Consider the following 21,654-nt stretch of genomic DNA (forward strand, 5'->3'; position numbering starts at 1 on the left):
GTTATTTAATGTTTTTCTTGCAACTGCAATTCCACTTACTTTCACGTAATTCCTGGAATCATCTGCTCGGCTGAACAGATTCTAACTTCATTATCAAACCCAACCAATTTAACTTCGTATCTATTTCAGCAAGATTTTAGCATCCCTGTCATCCGTAAGTAATGTTGAAGTGTCTCGTAAACCCTAAACCCTGCCTGTCATTGTCAGTGTGAGTAGATCGCGTAGTTTTCAAGAATTGGTGAAGTTATAACTGTCAGTGAACCATTTCATCTATAATCAATTTTTGTTACATTACAACCATGTTTTCATCTCTTGATATGATGCTACAAGGCTTTAATGGAACCCAGTTTCAGGTCATTTGAGGTGTAAGTTGGGATTTACCTACCTATTGGTTTCTTGAACTACCGACAATCTTACCGACTTAAACCATGTTTAAAACTGACTACATGCAACATCACCTGGTTATGTAAGCACTAAAGTAGCCTCAGTAATGCCTCTCAATGGGTCAAAATCAGAGTGTTGAGTCCATCATTCCAAAATCAGTGGAAAACTTTGTAGAAGAAAATATGTTGCAACACACACGATGGCTAACAGAGATTTCCTCTTTAACGTATGAAGAATTTTTGGAGTACATCGTCCAGTTAAATGTATTGTAAGTATTATCAGTTTTTACTCATTTTTCATCTTTCAGCTGAAAATTTCAAATTCATGGTATGGGATGAGATTGGCCCTGTTACACTAAATTATGAAATCTGAGCAATTCTGGAGGGTCGCCAAGTTTCAGGAGCATGGAGAGGTTGTAATCATACCAAAAAAACTTGCACACATGTAGAGGTAGTGTGCAGAAACTTCCCTACCGTGAAGCTGGAACGTCCTACACCCCTCAATCAATTTAAATACCTGAATTTTTGTAGAATAATTACCGGTTCACAGAAAAGGCTTATCCCTCTTGGATGAATTTCCTGGTAAGCATGGAGAATCGATTGTATTTGCAAAGTCAATATATTGGTTAAAAAGATAATTATTAGAACACGCTTCAAAGAATTATTACTGAGAACGCACTTCAAAGATTAGTGAGCTTTATCTTTTGCTATCATCACTAGTCCTCCATCATTTATGCCAAAAATGCAAGCCAGCTAGCCTAGTCAGCTATGTAATATTTGCAGCATCTAATTACTTACTTTCGTTTTCTCATTAATTTGTGCCCTGCTGTATATAATTTTATTTTTGGTTCATCTCTAGGTCTCAGCGATGTGTCGACTGCAATGGAAAACAGCTCATGTTCGCTGTAAAGAAAGGCACTGATGCAACACTTCTTTGGAAAGCAACAGTAAAAATAGCGTGTGTCAAACTTGATCCAACCACAAAGAAGATAGAGTCATGTAAACTTCTAAACCTTCCCCAATTTTTGAAAGTAAGTGCTGATGTAGCATACATGCTCAGATAACCTGAAGCACATTTTAGTTCTAAAGGAATACTTTATTAACAAAGACTAGGGGGCTGCGCCCCCTGGCCGCTCCGTGGTCCAACCCCCCAGAGGCGCTTCGCGCCTCTAATAAGCAGATATCGTTAAAAGATCATTAAGAGTCAGGGAAAACCCGGTTTAGAGACGGCGGGAAGCATGTGAGCGTGTGCGGCGGGAGGGGAGCCGGGAGTGGAGGAGAAACCGAGCGTTACTAATTAGCGTGACACCCTCAGCGTGACACCCTTAGCGTGACACGGTGCGCTTATGATTTTATACTATAGAGTAAGATATGCTTCTTTTTTTAGCTAAGTTGAGTGCAGGCCCATCAATTTTAAGCTCTTTTAGTCTGCTACAGGAGGTTGTCTGACATAAGTTTAGCATTGAAGATTAATGCGTGAATCAAGATCGCAGATCTTTTGTTGCAGTCTTAAATTGAGCAAACTTATTTGGCTTGGACTCTACTTTTGCTGTCTCCCATGAAGAGCCATGTCTTATATCAAAGAATAATGGCACTAAGAAAAGAACTGCCAGTTTCTTTTGTAAGGTCTTACAATCCCTTTTCGAAGAGAGTCTGATAGGCCCAGGCGTGGTTGCAGGGATGAAGGAACTTCGCAAAACCTCTTCCTCATATGCTCAGAATGAGTCAGTTAAGCTCAGGAGGGATTTGCCTGTGAATAGTCGAATCTTACAGTTTTCGGCGCGAGATGATAAAATTTCACGAAAAATTGTCTCTGCGGAGATATAATGCTTCCTTCTTAGGGGTTCTCGAAATCATGTTTGAACCGACCGCCATGAATCCTTGAATATACGCATCATAGACGGAAAGATGGTGGCGCCGAAGCCGACCTGCTTACTACTGCCACGCTGCCATTGTTGAAATCACGATTTCTCGTTTGAGGTTAAGTAAGTTCTGTGTGAATGTTTCATATTCTACATAAATCTGGATCGTATGTTGATTGAAAAGCTTAGAGAATTAAGAACAATCGGTATGAATCTCAAACAAAGTAACCTACATTTCCTCCGATTGACCAACAAAAATACACCGCCAACGCGAAGCCGCTGTGTATTCTTCCACTACGCATTCTGCCACCTTATTGATCGTGACGTTTACATTTGAAACCTACAAGTGCGCGGTTCAAACGCCATTTTAGGCCACCCTAATTTTTGGTACTTTCAAATAAACTTTTCTCCCCTTTGCAGTCATCTCAAAAAATTAGGAAAAAAACTGTAAGCTTCGGTCACTTACCACTTTCGAATGACACAATAAAAAAAATGACTTAACTGACTCATTATCCTGTACTTCAAAGAATTAAAACTTTTCCAGAAAAGTCCCATTCCTGTTCAGCACACAACTGTTTGAGGCAACTTTGATCTGAGAATGTATTAGGAGAGTCTTTCACTGTATGTTGGAGGGGCCTATTGCCCAGAGGTTTTCTGGAATGCACAATGAGCTCTAAGTCGGGATTTTGGATCAGAATAGATTTTCAGCTTTTTATACCACAGACAAAAGACCAGTCAGAATGGCAACAGCCAACAGTCTTTGTTCCACTCATTGGAGCCCATATAGGTGTCCTCAGCAAACAATATGTGATTTTTACACTAACAGAAGCCAGCTCTTTCATTGTTGTATGTGACTCGCCGGTCAAGAAGAAATTTCAAGACGTCCCAAAATCTCTACAACCGCCTTTCGCCCCATCAGGCTCCACTTAAAAAACGATTTTACGCGATCAGATAAAAGCAACTGGCAATTTCTTTCGTAGTGCCACAACTCCATGGTAAAGGACAAGGCTCTCGATGAGATGTAAATAACTGTCTAAAAAATTTACTCATTGTGAGCCTGTGTCATTTTCTTGAAAAACTGACCTGTTTATTTAATGTCCCAAAAAACAGAAAAATTATTTCATGCATGTGTCTATTGGGTTTACACATACCTACTTTTTGCTGCTGAAGCTGAAAATAATCTCAGTGTTATTCCATCACATAATAATTTTCAAGAAAGTCAGGTTTTCCTAAAATACGGCTTTTGTCACCGTATAAAGGCAAGAGGACCAAGCATCGAAGATTTACTTCAATTGTGAACTTTTGACTGATTCTAGGTGTTCAAAGCTCTTCAGTATCAAGTCACTACTGCGCAGCAAATGGAGAGTGTGTCATCATGTAGCAATGGAATGACGGCTTCTACAGTTTTAAGAGAAATTGACAACGCAATCCACGAGGAGGGCATTAGTCGAACAGCGGATGGGGTAATACCAGAAAGTAAATTGACTGAGTGTTGCATTTGCCTCGAGAGGAAGCCAGACGTTATGCTGCCTTGTGCTCATTCCTATTGTCATGTTTGTCTCGAGCAGTGGTAAGTCCTGCCTGCAACTATTTCATGCACAAAGTGAATTTACATACTACCTCAAATTCCTAGTCTTGATAATCCTAGTTTTGTCCTAGGCATGCCACAAAATTGAAAAAAAATCTTAAAAAATCGGTAACTGGAATTTTTGTCTCTTGACTATTCCCTCAGTAATTACTCAGGCGATAGGCAATTTACCTTCAAGCTATTCTGCATATTCCGTCATCTTTGTTGGCATGTGCTGTGCTGTAACATTTGAAAAAACATCACAAGTGGGTACTTGGAGTAAATGTTTTTATTAGAAGTGGACTTTTTCTTCAGGTATGGTACTTCCAATGACGTTCCTCATGAAAACATTATTATTCGGAGGGAAACCCAGGGAATAATTGCAAATTTGCAGAATTTTACTTCAATTTGTTTACTCTGTCAGTAGTTAGCATTGCAAAGTGGATCATTATTGTGAAAGCTTGATTTTCTTGGTAAAATCGTAAAGAAGTCCGCACTGAGTCAAGCTAATATTATGAAAACCTAAGATGAAAATTCAACATCAGGTAGCAATTTTTCACCCAAAACTCATTACAAAACGCCAATTTGAGGGATGTAGTTGTGCGTAAGGTGCGTGAGAGTGGCACACACTGAGTATTGCATGGTTTTTTAGGGAGGTTGCAGAGTTGTGGTAGGGGTGCATTACAAGTGGGAAGGGGTTCTTAGCTCTGATTTGAGCGCCATATACTTTATGAACTGCCCTTCACCTAAACGTTGAACGTTAGAATTAGCATTGAAGGCTCCTAAGCAAGCACTATCAGACAGTACAGAAATTTCAGATGAAGATCTCCAACTTTTCTGATGGATATGGCAAGCACATAAAATTTATTGTCTGTCATATGATACAATTACTAACATTCATTATGGAAATGTTACTCACTTTCACCAATGTGCATCAAGAAAAACGGTGGAGAAGTGGTTCTTCTATGGACAGAAGACTCAATTTTGATTGACAACTGAAAAAGTCATACTTGCACTAACATGTTTGAAATACAGTGTGTATGTCTGCAAGCTCTGTCAGTGCATTGGTGAGAGAAGTTCTAGCTTTTTTCTCACGACTTTTAACTTTCTTCCTCCCAATGCCCTGCTGCTGCTCTATCCTTTCATGTTCTTTTACATGTTCCTTCTATATCATGACCATTGGAGCCCCATTTGAATACTGTAATGATATTGAAACTAAGTACAAAATATTGCAACTTGCTTTGTGAGGTTGTGGATTTTTTGTTATTTTTTTTTTTTTTTTTAATGAAAAAGGCCAGTAATATTCTCCAAGACGAATGGAGTGTTGACATAAGTTTGGAAAACTTTATCAATATTCAACTTACATGTTTTTGAAGTTTCACCATGAATGGGGAAGTATGTCCTTGGCCTCGAAGTGTCCCTTGAATTATTAAAAGTATCTAATGCCATTTCTTTTTAAGTGAATAATAAGCTCACAGCAGAGTCCTACAGAAATGTATATTTCCTCTGAAAACCTATTTTTTCTGCTTTTGTAAGTTTGTATTTATCTTGGAACTCAAACTTACGATCTCTGAATTGTCAAATCTAAGTATTGCAGCAAGTAACTAATTAACATTCGTTACTTAATTTCAGGAAAGTGAACAACTCTACCTGCCCGGTATGTCGAGAGACTATTTCTAACAAAGACGAGTCATGGGTAATCTCAGAAGCACCCAACTCGCTGGAAATCAGTGAGCAGATTTTTACCTCCTTACTCAAGATAGCTGATTCTCCAGACTCCTCATAAAGGATGCAAGGTTAAAAACTTCCGCCAGGTAATCGAAAGTTGCCTGTCAGGTGCCATTTTGGATAAGTACCAATTTATCATTGAAACTGGATGCAGAATTCACCAAGATTCCAGAAACACTTTCCATGAGGTCTGTGTTTTAATTTATAACAACGAAAGGTGAAGACACGCTCTGTCAGGCGCAGTAGTTCTTTTTCTACCGCTAACTTGGCCAACTATCCATCGTTATTAGTACCCTGTGTTGTAAAGCCCACCTTAATAGCAATGGCAAGCTTTGACAGAAAAATCCTCAAAGCTGGTAGAATAAGTTTTGTTCAACCAGGAACCTGAAAAAACCAAGTAGGAGAACGTTCTCTATACCTTAGTACACTTTTTGGAAATTGCATAAAACTCCCTCTTTAAGTATTAAAAAAATTATAAAAACCAGCTGTTATTAAGTTTATGTGATTACCTTCAAAATTTAATAAGGTTTAGATATTCATCAAATTTTTACCTCCGTACATCATAGGAAACATCAGGAGCTGATCAATAAAGGGCTCCAACATTCATTATTTGAAGCCCAAAACCTGGTTTTATTAAAGAAAACAAAAGAAAAGGTTTGATCAATGATTTTAAGAAACATACATACCTAGAAAGTTTTTTATACAACCTGAAACATTTTGAGGAACATTTTACAATGTAGGCATGCATAGAAGGAAAACACAGAAATAAAAAAAAAGCGTTCTTTGAGGAGTAAAAGAAATTGAACCCCAAGACTAGTTGTGAAATGTTTTACTCTTTTGGCAGGATGTTACTTTTCTTTTTTTGGGGGGCTCAACTTTACTGTCAACAGAATCTTCGGAATCAAATTTAATTGAAGCTTTTTTTCTTCTTCAATATCGAGTTGGAAATTCGTACACCTTCGAAAATGCTCTTGCTCCTGCCTCTAAATTCCAACAAAAAAGGAAAATAAAGTATTTTCATTCACCTAGGGGCGGCTGTTGATTGATCATCAGCAGGGGTCCGCATGCCATGTTTGGTGCAGCAGCAGCATGGGTCCACGCCATCATGTTTGGTGTTGTGCAGGCGCCGTATATGAGCACATTATCGCTCATAAGCCCAGCTGGTGCGATCGATGCGCTCGATGCGCTGTTTGTATGGTTAACAGCCTTCAATTCTTCATTTTCACGCCTTAAAACTTGTAATTCTAGCTTACACATAATTACAGTCGTTTCAAATTCGTCTATTTTCCGGTCTAATCGATCGCGGATGCGCTTTTCGCTGCGATATACCCTTTGGTATGCTGCATCAACATCCTTCTTGTCTTTTTTGAGATATCCAACAATGGGTCGGAGCTCCAGTAGAATGTTTTTTTACTCACATAGTGTAAAATAAACCAAACGAACTGCATGGATGTACATTCCATTCCTCCTATCACACCCGCAAAATTACGTCGCATATTGACTGCCACGCCTTTACCTTGAACTAATTTCGCGGAGGAATGATGCATTACCTTGAACTATTTACTCGTAGCAAAAATACTGCATCTATGCAATCGGACAACTTCCCCCTCCCTCAACTCACCTACCGCCATCGGCTCCCGCCAGATCCCCGCACAGATACTCCTTCCCCCTCTACCCGCTCCTACTGCAACGCGAGCTCACGAGAAGTTGTCCACAACGCTGTCTAATATACGCTATAATTATGATATTTCACAATATTCAATGCAAACATTGAATTTGATTATACCGATCTGACACACAAGTTTTCAAACACATTTTGCTTAGAGACCGAGCCTCCATCCTGCTATCCTGGTACCTCGAACTCCATTCGGACTCGCTTATGAACAAGTCCACATAGCTGCCTAATATACGCTATAATTATGATATTTCACAAAATTCAGTGCAAACATTGAACTTGATTATACCGATCTGACACACAAGTTTTCAAACGCATATTACTGAGAGACCGAGTCTCCACCCTGCTATCCTGCTACCTCGAACTCCATTCGAACTCGCTTATAAACACATTTTTTAACAAAAATAAACCCAAATTTTGGACCCAACACCAAAAAAAATATTTTTAGACATTACTCACTCATATCCACCACACCCACGGGGAAAGACACACAAAACACATCTCATTAAACACAGACATTAAACTCTTTTTTATTGTTAATTAACCCTGATACAAAAGGTAAAAGATTATCATCTTTACTTAAATTAAATTTTTATAATTTTTTTTTGACTATATTTAATTATATTTTTTAGAAATTCAATTTTAATTAATTTTTAACTTTAAATTAGTTAATTAATACTAGTGCAATAAATTGATTATAATAAAGACAAAGATAATTAGTTTAATCATTTTATCAGTGTAATTGATATACTTTTATTTAGTTATTTGTCTTCTTAAAGATTAGATCTAACCTAACCTAACCTAACATTTATTTTTTATTATTTGACTCTTATTTTTTATTATTTGATTTATTTTTTGACTCTGCGTGATCTTCTGAGTTTCGGGTGCCATCGCTCCAAAGTCACAGTACACTCTCGTAATTTGAACCGCTCTACCACACTGATTTCCAACACATGTCCGTCACCCCATTCGTCTTCACTAGAGCTCGAGTACGAACATGTGCTTTCAACTTTCGGGACCAACTCGAAATTGACCCCCTCTACCTCCTCAGACTTCACCTCAATTATGTCATTTTCAGATTTTACCTCTTGCTTGATCTCTGTTTCTTCCGTTTTTATTTCGATTTTCACCAGCTCTTTCTTCACACCCACGCAAGCGGAGGGGGTGGCTGCTGTCATGGTTAGGGAGGATGAATTTTCCTTGGAGGTAGTCTGTTTCCTCCGTTTTTATTTCGATTTTCACCAGCTCTTTTTTTATACCCATGCAAGCGGAGGGCCCATGTAACCCATGCAAGCATGAATTTTCCTTGGAGGTAGAGGGTTCCAATAAATGCGAATTAATTGCTTCAGCTTGAATGGCTGGTCCCAAATCCCTAGTGTGGAAAATTACAGTTGGTCGAGCGGTACTTGACATTTTTTTTCTAAAAAAAAATGAGGAAAAGAAAAGAAAGCCACTAAGTTCCGTGAAGATCAACACAAAAAAAAAATAAATAAAACTTGAGAGTACTTGAATTCTTTTTTTCTAAAAAAAGAGAGAGAAAAAAAGCCACTAAGTCCCGTGAAGATCAATTCTAGAAAAAAAATAAAACTTGAAAGCACATGAATTCACGTTTCACAAGACTTTAAAAGCAAGAAAATTATTTTTTCGCAAATGACAAGAGATAAGAAACTAGATATTCGGGAAGCACAGTAAGGATAATTTTGCATTTAGAAAAAATAATTGCATCATATTGTGAAAGAATAAGAATCTGAGTCACCCAGGTTTCAGAAGGAATGCGATGTATTTCATCAGATTTTCAATTCTTCATTTTCACGCCTTAAAACTTGTAATTCTAGCTTACACATAATTACAGTCGTTTCAAATTCGTCCATTTTCCGGTCGAATCGATCGCGGATGCGCTTTTCGCCGCGATATACCCTTTGGTATGCTGCATCAACATCCTTCTTGTCTTTTTTGAGATATCCGACAATGGGTCGGAGCTCCTCATAAATCTTCATGAGGGGCAATTCATACAACTTGGCCAAACACTCTGCAAAGGAAGTAGATTCCGCAGCCTTCTCTGGTTGGCCTAACGTGGGCGGTTCTTGTGCCGACTTGAATTGTTGATCGTTGGTTGATTCGGCGGGCTCCATCCTGCCCAAATTTAATACATTTAATATAACTTCTGAAATGGACTCATAGGGGGAGGCTGTCAATTATCTAGCTAGCACGGCTGGTGGGAGGGCGGCTTCTCGATCTGTGTGACGCTCTGGAGGGTAGGCGGTCGCGGGGCCGGTGCCTTTCCGCCCGACGCCTCGATCGGGGCTCCCTCCGAGACCTCTGACGTTCCTGCCAAGCGGAATCCTGGGGTGTGGGCCACCAGAGGAAAGGGGTCTGCGTGGAGGCGTCTCTGACCAAGACCCTTTGGGCCGCTTGCGATGTGGCCGTCCTCGGCGACAGGTAGACGGTGGAAGCCGGGGAGACATGGCTTGGGCTAGTCGGCTTTGGCCCTGGTGGTTTGGGTGGCCGCGGCGACGCTGATGTGGGGGACAAAAGCCGCTCCTCATCACTGGAGGTGATCAGCCACCAGCTCTGCCGCTGCTGGGGTGGTGGGACGCAGGTGATGCCACCCTGCTGGGACCTGCTTGCGGGAAAGGAGGTGCCCCTGCAGCCGCGGACGGGGTAGGTCTGACCAGCCTTATGGGTTTGATTGGGGGCCGTGACTCCGTGGCACGAGGAACAGGTCGAATAGGCTGGAGGCCCTGAGCTGGTTTGGATCTGGCAGTGGCCTTGCCGCGACCTGTCACCAGGATTGGTTTCGTGGCCCTACGGACAGTGGCCGGGTTGGAGGCTGGAGACGCCGGTTTCCTACTGGACTGTAGCCGGGCTGCCGCCCTGGCCAGTCTTTGGGCTGACAGCTCCAGCGGCTGCGGTCGGGGAGCTCGTCCCATGGGCCCCGGGAGTTGGGAAGATGGGGTGGCTTCCACCCGGAATTCTACGTCGGATTCGGAGTCGCTGACAGCATGATTGGCTTCATGACGATCTGAAATGAGAGAGGGAAAAATAAAAGAAATTAATAGTGAATAGTTGCGGCACAGAGTAACTTACAAGTAATTTTAAGAGTAATTTTTGGCAAGAAACTTGAAATTATGATTGTGTTAACTCTGATCTATTCGCTGACGGGCAATTTATAGAGTTTTACTGCCGGGCGGCGCAGCTCGCCGCTTTTGGTTTTTACGGTGGCAGCTCTGACTTGCCCGTCGGGGCCGGGAAAGATATCAGTGATGATACCCATTTTCCATGAAAGGGATGGGGCAGACGGGTCGCCCACAATGACTGTGTTATTGACCGCTAGAGGGGTGTTGGCGGCTTGCCATTTAAACCGAGGTGCCAGGGTGTGTAGGTACTCGGTGCGCCAACGCTCCCACAAGGTCTGTGCCGTTGTCTGTATACTGTGCCATCTTTTCAACGGGTAGGGTGTTCAGCTCGCTCAGGTTTGAGGAAGGCGTACTGCCTGGAATTTCAAGAAAACAAATTTGATCCATTTAAAAAGTGAGCACACACATTGAAATAATAGTGATACATGTATATTATATTTTTGAAGCTTAATTAGTAGGCTAGTAATTATATCTGTATGTTATTAATTATATAACTGTAATTATAAAATTAGTATGCCATAAGCATTTTTACACGCATGCCTCTAAATCCTAACAAAAAAAGAAAATAAAGTATTTTCCTCCACCTAGGGGCGGCTGTTGATTGATCATCAGTATGGGTTTGCATGCCATGTTTGGTGCAGCAGCAGCATGGGTCCACGCCATCATGTTTGGTGTTGTGCAGGCGCTGTATATGAGCGCATTATCATCGCTCCTAACCCCAGCTGGTGCGATCGATGCGCTCGATGCGCTGTATGTATGGTTAACGGCCTTCAATTCTTCATTTTCACGCCTTAAAACATGTAATTCCAGCATACACATGATTCCTGTCGTTTCAAGTTCGTCTCTTTTTCGGTTTCATCGATCGCGGATGCGCTTTTCGCCGCGATATACTCTTTGGTATGCTGCATCCGCACCCTTCTTGGCTTTTTTGAGATATGCAACAATGGGTCTGAGCTCCTCATAAATCTTGATGAGGGGCAATTCATACAACTTGGCCAAACACTCTGCAAAGGAAGTAGATTCCAGTAGGAAGTAGTTAGATTGGTGTTGTGAAGGCGCTGTTTATGAGCGCATTATCATCGCTCATAACCCCAGGTGGTGCAATCGATGCGCTCGATGCGCTGTTTGTATGGTTAACGGCCGGCCTTCAATTCTACATTTTCACGCCTTAAAACTTGTAATTCTAGCTTACACATGATTACTGTCGTTTCAAGTTCGTCTATTTTTCGGTTTAATCGATCGCGGATGCGCTTTTCGCCGCGATATACTCTTTGGTATGCTGCATCCGCACCCTTCTTGGCTTTTTTGAGATATGCAACAATGGGTCTGAGCTCCTCATAAATCTTGATGAGGGGCAATTCATACAACTTGGCCAAACACTCTGCAAAGGAAGTAGATTCCAGTAGGAAGTAGTTAGATTGGTGTTGTGCAGGCGCTGTATATGAGCGCATTATCATCGCTCATAACCCCAGCTGGTGCGATCGATGCGCTCGATGCGCTGTTTGTATGGTTAACGGCCGGCCTTCAATTCTACATTTTCACGCCTTAAAACTTGTAATTCTAGCTTACACATGATTACTGTCGTTTCAAGTTCGTCTATTTTTCGGTTTAATCGATCGCGGATGCGCTTTTCGCCGCGATATACTCTTTGGTATGCTGCATCCGCACCCTTCTTGGCTTTTTTGAGATATGCAACAATGGGTCTGAGCTCCTCATAAATCTTGATGAGGGGCAATTCATACAACTTGGCCAAACACTCTGCAAAGGAAGTAGATTCCAGTAGGAAGTAGTTAGATTGGTGTTGTGAAGGCGCTGTTTATGAGCGCATTATCATCGCTCATAACCCCAGGTGGTGCAATCGATGCGCTCGATGCGCTGTTTGTATGGTTAACGGCCGGCCTTCAATTCTACATTTTCACGCCTTAAAACTTGTAATTCTAGCTTACACATGATTACTGTCGTTTCAAGTTCGTCTATTTTTCGGTTTAATCGATCGCGGATGCGCTTTTCGCCGCGATATACTCTTTGGTATGCTGCATCCGCACCCTTCTTGGCTTTTTTGAGATATGCAACAATGGGTCTGAGCTCCTCATAAATCTTGATGAGGGGCAATTCATACAACTTGGCCAAACACTCTGCAAAGGAAGTAGATTCCAGTAGGAAGTAGTTAGATTGGTGTTGTGCAGGCGCTGTATATGAGCGCATTATCATCGCTCATAACCCCAGCTGGTGCGATCGATGCGCTCGATGCGCTGTTTGTATGATTAACGGCCGGCCTTCAATTCTTCATTTTCACGGCTTAAAACTTGTAATTCTAGGTTACACATGATTACTGTCGTTTCAAGTTCGTCTATTTTTCGGTTTAATCGATCGCGAATGCGCTTTTCGCCGCGATATACTCTTTGGTTTGCTTTATCCGCACCCTTCTTGGCTTTTTTGAGATTTGCAACAATGGTTCTGAGCTTCTCATAAATCTTGATGAGGGGCAATTCATACAACTTGGCCAAACACTCTGCAAAGGAAGTAGATTCCAGTAGGAAGTAGTTAGATTGGTGTTGTGCAGGCGCTGTATATGAGCGCATTATCATCGCTCATAACCCCAGCTGGTGCGATCGATGCGCTCGATGCGCTGTTTGTATGGTTAACGGCCGGCCTTCAATTCTTCATTTTCACGCCTTAAAACTTGTAATTCTAGCTTATACATGATTACTGTCGTTTCAAGTTCGTCTATTTTTCGGTTTAATCGATCGCGGATGCGCTTTTCGCCGCGATATACTCTTTGGTATGCTGCACCCGCACCCTTCTTGGCTTTTTTGAGATATGCAACAATGGGTCTGAGCTTCTCATAAATCTTGATGAGGGGCAATTCATACAACTTGGCCAAACACTCTGCAAAGGAAGTAGATTCCAGTAGGAAGTAGTTAGATTGGTGTTGTGCAGGCGCTATATATGAGCGCATTATCATCGCTCATATCTCCAGCTGGTGCGATCGATGCGCTCGATGCGCTGTTTGTATGGTTAACGGCCGGCCTTCAATTCTTCATTTTCACGCCTTAAAACTTGTAATTTTAGGTTACACATGATTACTGTCGTTTCAAGTTCGTCTATTTTTCGGTTTAATCGATCGCGGATGCGCTTTTCGCCGCGATATACTCTTTGGTTTGCTTTATCCGCACCCTTCTTGGCTTTTTTGCAAGGAAAAAAAGCAACAAGCTAAAAGCTTTGGCTGCAAAGGAAGTAGATTCCACAGCCTTCTCTGGTTGGCCTGACGTGGGCGTGGGGGGTTCTTGTGCCGACTAGAATTGTTGATTGTTGGTTGATTCGGCGGGCTCCATCCTGTCCCAATTTGCTGGGGTGGTGGGACGCAGGTGAGGCCACCCTGCTGGGACCTGTTTGCGGGAAAGGAGGTACCCGTTCAGCCGCGGACGGAGTGGGCCTGACCAGCCTGATTGGTTTGATCGGAGGCCGAGACTCCGAGGCACTAGGGACCGGTCGAATGGGCTGGCTTTGATCTGGCAGTGGCCTTGCCGCGACCTGTCACCAGTATTGGTTTCGTGGCCCTACATACAGTGGCCGGGTTGGAGGCCGGAGATGCAGGTCTCCTGCTGGTCTGTAGCCGGGCTGCAGCTCTGGCCAGTCTTTGGGCGGACAGCTCCAACGGTTGTGGTCGGGGAGCTCGTCCCATGGGCCCCGGGAGTTGGGAGATGGGGTGGCCTCCACCCGGAACTCGACATCGGACTCTGAGTCGCTAAACAACATGATAGGCTTCATGACGATCTAAAATGAGAGAGGGAAAAATAAAATAAATTAATAGTGAGTAGTTGCGGCACAGAGTAACTTACAAGTAATTTTAAGAGTAATTTTTGGCAAGAAACTTGAAATTATGATTGTGTTAACTCTGATCTATTCGCTGACGGGCAATTTATAGAGTTTTACTGCCGGGCGGCGCAGCTCGCCGGTTTTGGCTTTTACGGTGGCAGCTCTGACTTGCCCGTCGGGGCCGGGAAAGATATCAGTGATGATACCCATTTTCCATGAAAGGGATGGGGCAGACGGGTCGTCCACAATGACTATGTTATTGACCGCTAGAGGGGTGTTGGCGGCTTGCCATTTAGACCGAGGTGCCAGAGTGTGTAGGTACTCGGTGCGCCAACGCTCCCACAAGGTCTGTGCCATTATCTGTACACTGTGCCATCTTTTCAACGGGTAGGGTGTTCGGCTCGCTCAGGTTTGAGGAAGGCGTACTACCTTGAATTTCAAGAAAACAAATTTGATCCATTTAAAAAGTGAGCACACACATTGAAATAATAGTGATACATGTATATTATATTTTTGAAGCTTAATTAGTAGGCTAGTAATTATATCTGTATGTTATTAATTATATAACTGTAATTATAAAATTAGTATGCCGTAAGCATTTTTACACGCATGCCTCTAAATCCTAACAAAAAAGGAAAATAAAGTATTTTCTCTCACCTAGGGGCGGCTGGTGATTGATCATCAGCAGGGGTCCGCACACCATGTTTGGTGCAGCAGCAGCATGGGTCCACGCCATCATGTTTGGTGTTGTGCAGGCGCTGTATATGAGCGCATTATCGCTCATAACCCCAGCTGGTGCGATCGATGTGAACACGTGGGTGAAGTGGTTGTTGCATCGTCGCTAGATGAAGGGGCTCTAGGCTTGGAGGATGACGACAAAGACGCTGCTCTTCTTATCCTGTCATTAGTGGCATTGCGGTCCGTGAGAGTACGCCACCGTTTGTTGTTGTCGTCTCGAGACGCATCAGCCTTATCCGTCGATAGTCGGATCTGACATCTGTCGCCCTTAGGAATGCCAGAGTTGGTAGATTTGGCCGAACCAGCTCTTGTGATACGAGGCGACAAGTCATTCTTTTTCAGCATGACAACTCTGTTACAAGGCGGAAAGTGAATACCAGAAATTCTTCGAATTCTTTCCGAGGACTGGCAGTGACGTGTCCTAGAGAATTTCTCAAAATTTTGACACAAACCCCACGCACAGTCACAAATAAAACACTAAAAGATGCGGAATTTACTGGCACACACTTGAAAGGTCATTAAACATTTAAATTCTGAAATTAACTTTGGAAAACGTCAGGCATAACTGGAGCACGACGCACCCGCGTCCTCACGATGTTGTCTTGGATATTTTCAACATTTGAATCCTAAAAGTCAAATGAAAGAAACCCTAGAAAAATTAAATGTTACCGAGAACGGAATAAAGTGTCATTTTAATAAACAGGGTATCGAATTTTTTACACTATTTACAAACTAAGGCGTTTTTCCGAGCTTCCTTAGAAGTCCGGGAGGTCATCAACCCCTCACAGCAAAAAGAACCTACGCGCACCATCTGGGGAGCCCCGCTTTCTCCATACCCTCCAGGATGCTCCTCCATTTAATCGAATTGAAGGCATTCTTTATGTCGAAACTTATTACGCAGCAAAATCTTTCCCTGTTCTAGCTCCACGCATTTTCTTCTTCATGATTCTTAGGGTATCTCCAGTGGATCTCCCCTCCCTGAAGCCAAATTGCATATCGGAGAGGTAGCCGGTGTTCGCTAACTCCTTCTTAATCCTGTTATTTATAAGGTCTCTATAAAGTTTGCCGAGTACAGACAGCAGGGTTATCGGTCTAAAGTTGGTCGAGCTCGGTTTCGGCAGCAGCGCCAGTCTTCCTATCGTCCATTGATCCGGGAAAGATCTCTCCTCCAAACACTTGTTATATATGTTCAGCATTTTCTCTGGATCTGCTCTGTAGCAGCACCTTACGATGTCGTTTGTAAAGTGATCTAATTCCGGCGCTTTCTTCCGCCTCTTTCCGGTGAGACGTCTGACAGCTACTCCCAATTCTTCCGGTGTGAAGATCGGTACCTCCTCATCGCTGTCTGCCGGTATTTCGTTTTTCTCGTACCAATCTTCGTCGCCCATCGGAAAGAGTTCCTCCACTACTGCGTTGATATCCACTTTTCCAATGTCCCTCCGAGTTTTTCTATTACGATCCTTTATGCCTTGGACCAGGGATCGCGATCCAAATCCTGGAGGAGTTCTTCCCATTTCTTCTTTTTGATATCGGCGATGGCGATCTTTAGATCTCTTCTCTTGTCTCTAAGCTCTGCCAGCAGTCTTTGTCCCGCTGGCCCCTTGCGGCCTTCGTCGCTCAGTCTCTTCAAGCGCCTCCGAGTTTCTTCGCAAGACACCCTCTTCTCGCCGATTTCGCCTGTCCACCAGTATACACTCTTCCGTACGAAACGCTTCCGTCGCGGAAGAACGTCGTTACATGTGTCGGTAATGACTTTTAGGTAATCTGTCACTACTTGCTCTGCCGCTGTTCCTTCTGTAGAGCCCATCGCCTCGATGTTTGTTTTCAGCGCCTTCTCAAGCTCCGGGATAGCTTCTTTCCTCAATATCCAGCCACCCGGTTCACGCGCTTGTGGGACTCGGGCCGGATTTTCTCCGATCATTATGTTATACACGACGTAGCGATGGTCGGAGAAGTTCTCTTCCTTTAGGACTTCCCAATCCGTTATGCCTACTTCGTCAGTTGCGCGCGTCACGTCTACGATGGATTCGCCGCTGTGCCTTACGCAAGTAGGGACTTTTCCTCTGTTGGCAACCACGAGTTCTTGTTGTGCTATGAATGCTAGGCCGACCTAACCTAACCTAACCTAACCTTTCAGTAGCTCATCTTGTTTACATGCTTGTCGCAGCGCTAGCTCTATCACGTAAGTACATGATTTTAGTCGATTGAATACTGGAGCCATCACGAGGAATTTTATGTCCCCACTACACATAACTAATATTGGCATATTATGTAACATTTTATAATTTAGATGATATCGACCGATTTTTTCGATTGATTAAACTAATTGACTATTCATTTGCATAAAGACTCTCACACCTTAAAACCTCGGCATACAGTCTACATTTTTCGGGCGACCTGTCTGCGAGATAGCAACGACCTGCGCGTCCTAGGTAATTAGGCATTAGGCGTCCTTGGCCGACCTAACCTAACCTTTAAGTAGCTCTAGCTAGTAGCTTAAGTTCCTCTATACAATCGATTTGCATGTTTTCCGTAGACTGAGATTTATATCTGATGCAGAATTTTTGATTTTTTCTGGCTATTTGTGATGATAAATCGATCAGACCTGCCACTGATTTTAACTTTTCAAAAACCGCCTCTTGTTTTCAAATTTTCCTCCGTTGGGCTGAGTCAATATGAGAAATGGAGAGTTGAACAGAGCTCGGAATTTGCATGTGATGCTGTCAATTTTTAAGACAGGTGGTACCGACTCCCCCAGAAAGTATGACGTGAATATTTCAAAGTACGTTTTGAAATCCCACCATTCATCCAACGTCATAGTTACAAAGCCATTCTGTAAGTCTAACTTGCCCAAAACTACTTTTACGGGAAAGTTTGGTGAATATTCAACACCAATCGCCGCAAATTTTAATCCTGTAGGATTTAGATCAAAATTTCTGGATCCAAGGATGCAAGGCTTTGTCCTCCAGGAGAACATGGGCCTCCTCTTTGTTTCCTCTTCTTCTGCCACCGGTAGTTCGCTGAATAGAACGATTGGTTTGCTGACGCCCAGCTCCGGCTCATAGTTTCTTGTTACGATCGGTGGTTTGACCTGCACTTCTTGAGTTTGCTCTTTCTCAAATCCCAGCTCGGTGGCTCGCGGCGGGCGGCGGCGGCTGCAGCAGACTTGGTGATTTCACCATTTTTTCAGGAGGTGGTTGATCTTCAAATTGTATCTGACTTCTATCCATTATCTGTAGTGAGTACGAGGAAAAAAAAAAAAAAAGTTACAGTATCGTTTTAAGGATCACTATAAAGATCCACTATAAGGAGGATAGATTTTTCGATTTAAATATTCTTGTAATTTGAAGCAGTTTTCGAGAGCGCAGTGAGGATGATTGTATATACATTTTTTATTTGCCGGATAACTCGATTGATATCTTAGAGGAGGTGCTTCCTTCAATTCCACGAATTTGATGTTGCGATGTACATATTGACGCAGCCATTTTTGTTTGTGCGGGCCTTTGACGAAAAATACATTTGATATTTTGCACGCCCGATCGAAGATAGCCGGCATTTCTTCTATGCTTGTGTTTCCATCCGTAAAGAGAAGTTTATGATATTTTTCCACCAGCCACGCATTTGCCCCGCTGTAATACCTCTTGCCCGGCTCGGTTTTGAACACAAAGTGTTCTACATATTTTCCGTCTAAGGAGACCAACGCAAATTCCTTTGCGACGAATTCGTTTTGACCATCTTGATATCCTTGTAAATCACAAACGAAGGGCATGCTGTATTTTCGGAAGAGAAAAAACACAATAATTAAATGAGCAGAGTGATAAGAGTACACACACTTTTTACTGAATTTTTAATAATTGGTCGAACGATATAGGTGAATGGATGCGATAAATAAGATGTTTTGACAAACAAACATCTGGGAGATACCCGGCGAGAGATTTTAAATTTTCTTAAAGTCTTACAGCGTTTCGCCGCCCTTCGAATTTCATTTTTATTCTTCTTTGAAATCTTGCCTTCATGATAGCCATCTTCGGGTGTGAAAAAGCCTACTTCTTGGTGAAGGGAATGCATTTTATCGAACCACTTAATTCCGAACGGAAAATTGTCTCCTGAGTGGGGATCGTCCTGCTGTCGGTTTATCTCCTTCAAAATTATGTACAGTTGAGTTCTCAAAACGATAGAATTATTTGCGCCGACAGCTTCTTTCAAGAAATTGAGCATAGTAAATATGAAAATATTTTTATCGTTGAGTGATAAATTCTCCATGATTAAAGTAAAATATTGCAAAAGGAGAGGATTGCAATAAAAAGATGCCAAATGGCACACTTTTTTCGAATGGTTGAATGCGATGTATATATCAGCAACGATTGTTTTGAAAATAGCAATTTTAGTCTTCACACATAAATCAACCGTTTTCATTAATTCAATCATCATGAACGACTCACAATGTGTAGCCGCTGTTTCTATCAAGGTTTTGAGAAACATATTGAAGTTTTCCTCTTTTTTTAGATCCCGGTTGAACCGAAACCAGAAGAGCCTCGTGTTGTCGCGTCTATAGATTCCACTTCCAGCAGTCTGATTGTTGGTGCAAAACGAAAGACAATTTGGGCTATTCTCTCACCTCTCTTCACCACAAAGTTTTGACTAGGGTGTAAATTGAAGAGAACCACACAAATTTCACCTCTGTAATCGTTATCAATCAAGCCGTTAAACGCGACAACACTGTGGTTCAACACTAAACCGGAACGTCCTCGAATCTCCGCGACAAAATTTCTAGGTAATTTTACGATTATACCGCAAGGAATAACCGACTTATTTTGAGGTTTAATGATGATATTTTCAGAAATCCTGGCGTGGAGATCAAATCCGTTTGATCCGTGAGTCCATTGCGTTGGTATGGGCAGATCCTCGGCGAGACTTCGAATTTTTACTGTGACATCCATACTCCTCAAAAGAATTGAGTCTCTAATTCATCTCGCAGTGAGGAAGGTATTTTCTGAAATTTCAAGATAAATTCCAGATTCAATTTTTTGCGGAATTTGCGAATGAAGTTTTCAGAAAGCTTCTGATACTTAGAGATTAAATCGAAATTCACTAAATTTTGAAACTCTTCCATAAATTCTGAGGTTAATTCTTGATGTTTAGAAATCGAATCCCACTCATTCCTTAGAGCGAGTCCATGGTTCTGGATGAAATCTAAAGACAATTTGCGATCCCGAAGAATATGTTTGAAATTAAGAAGATGGCTGTACAAATCCAAGAATTTTTCATCCAAATTTCCGAATTTTTAGAGAGTGCATCCCAGTCGATTAAATGGCTAATTTGGTTGATGAATTGAGGCGATATCTCGGAAAATTTTGCTTCTTCCTCCAAATTTGTCACGATAATGTGATCAGCCAACACTTCTGACCATTTGATATATTTTTCAAAGATTTTCAAACTCATTTTTTTTTTTTTTTTTTTTTTTTTTGCTTCACTTCTGAAATAAAAAGAGAAAAGGAGTAAATTCTCGAGTTTATATAATTTTTTCTCGCCTCCGAGGTACACGCCTTCTTGATTCTTCCAAAAATCATAATTTCCGAAATATTCTCCTCCTTTCACTTATTCACATCCTTGACGTATCACTACTTGTCTACTTCACATTTTCAAGGAAAATTATATGACAATTTACGTTTGAAGATTTTTTTTTTATCTTCAATTTCGCAGGAAAATTTTGTAAGAAGCTCCTCGTGAACTTTGCTAAGTTGAAGTCGGTGATCTTCGAAGTAACAATATCCGTAGCTGATAGTTGTTATACCATTATTTTCGACCATTCTTTTATCATCGTATGACGATAGTGTTTTTTTCTTTGTTTTGACGGTATAAAGAACATGTTTTTTAGTGATTATCGAACATTGATCGTGAGAAAAATCCTTCCGTTGAAACAGGCAATCCAAATAATCTGAAACCGTTATTTCTTTCTGAAGGGTAGAGGTCTTCACTCCTTTTCCTCGTTTCTTCTCCGAATTCACTGTCGTTACCGAGTACATTTTTGGACGCAGCGAAACTACGAATTTGATCGGATCTCCATTGAATTCTTCCGTGAAAACTCCAGGAATTTTTTTGTTTTTATCTGAGTGTAGTGAATGATCTTTTGGAAAATCGCTTGTGTCAAACTGATCCATATTTTCGCTCATAAATTTGTACAAATCAACCTTGGCTTCCACAAGCAAGCTATCCGTATCTTGCAAAATTAATTGCAGTGAGTCTTTAAAATTGGGAAGTAAAAATTCATAGTAAAATTCGTAAATTTTACACTTGGATACATCCAGAATGCATTGAGCAATTTGTACTGGACTGCTATGTTTGATATATTTTTTCAGTCGATGGACAGCGGCTAAATTATCATCATAAATCACAGATCTTTTGAAGAAATTATCGCAAACTAATTTCTGATATTGCTCAGGGTCAGTGCAAAGCGTCAGATCCAAACGATTCCTCGTATTCATCAAACAACGACCGTATATGCTGTTGCAACAAAATTTGAAAATAGTCTTTTCAAAATCGTTCTTGGCTGCTTGTCGGAGAGCAATACGGCGAGCCGAGAAGCAGCTAAAGGCTGCCCAAAAACTATCGAATGTGAGGTCTTCAATAGTTTCAAGGTGAACGGCCTTGGTGGTCATGCACACGAACACACACAGGTACGCTTTTACGGTTTTAGCTGATCTAAGTGTGCTAGTTCAAACTTGGAACGACCCTGCAAAATCAG

At 41.8% G+C, this 21,654-nt stretch overlaps 1 protein-coding gene across 1 annotated transcript; it reads left to right on the forward strand.

The window, feature by feature from the left end:
* Positions 1-24: 24 nt before the first annotated feature.
* On the forward strand, positions 25-6,024 carry LOC109034685 (RING finger protein 141). Its single transcript, XM_019047949.2, has 4 exons — positions 25-652; positions 1,243-1,414; positions 3,562-3,815; positions 5,445-6,024. The coding sequence occupies exons 1-4, from the start codon at positions 501-503 to the stop codon at positions 5,596-5,598; spliced, it is 732 nt and encodes a 243-aa protein (XP_018903494.1). The 5' UTR covers positions 25-500; the 3' UTR covers positions 5,599-6,024.
* The last annotated feature ends 15,630 nt before the right edge of the window (positions 6,025-21,654 follow it).

The sequence above is a fragment of the Bemisia tabaci genome, chromosome 9 (assembly GCF_918797505.1).
Source record: "Bemisia tabaci chromosome 9, PGI_BMITA_v3".
NCBI lineage: Eukaryota > Metazoa > Arthropoda > Insecta > Hemiptera > Aleyrodidae > Bemisia > Bemisia tabaci.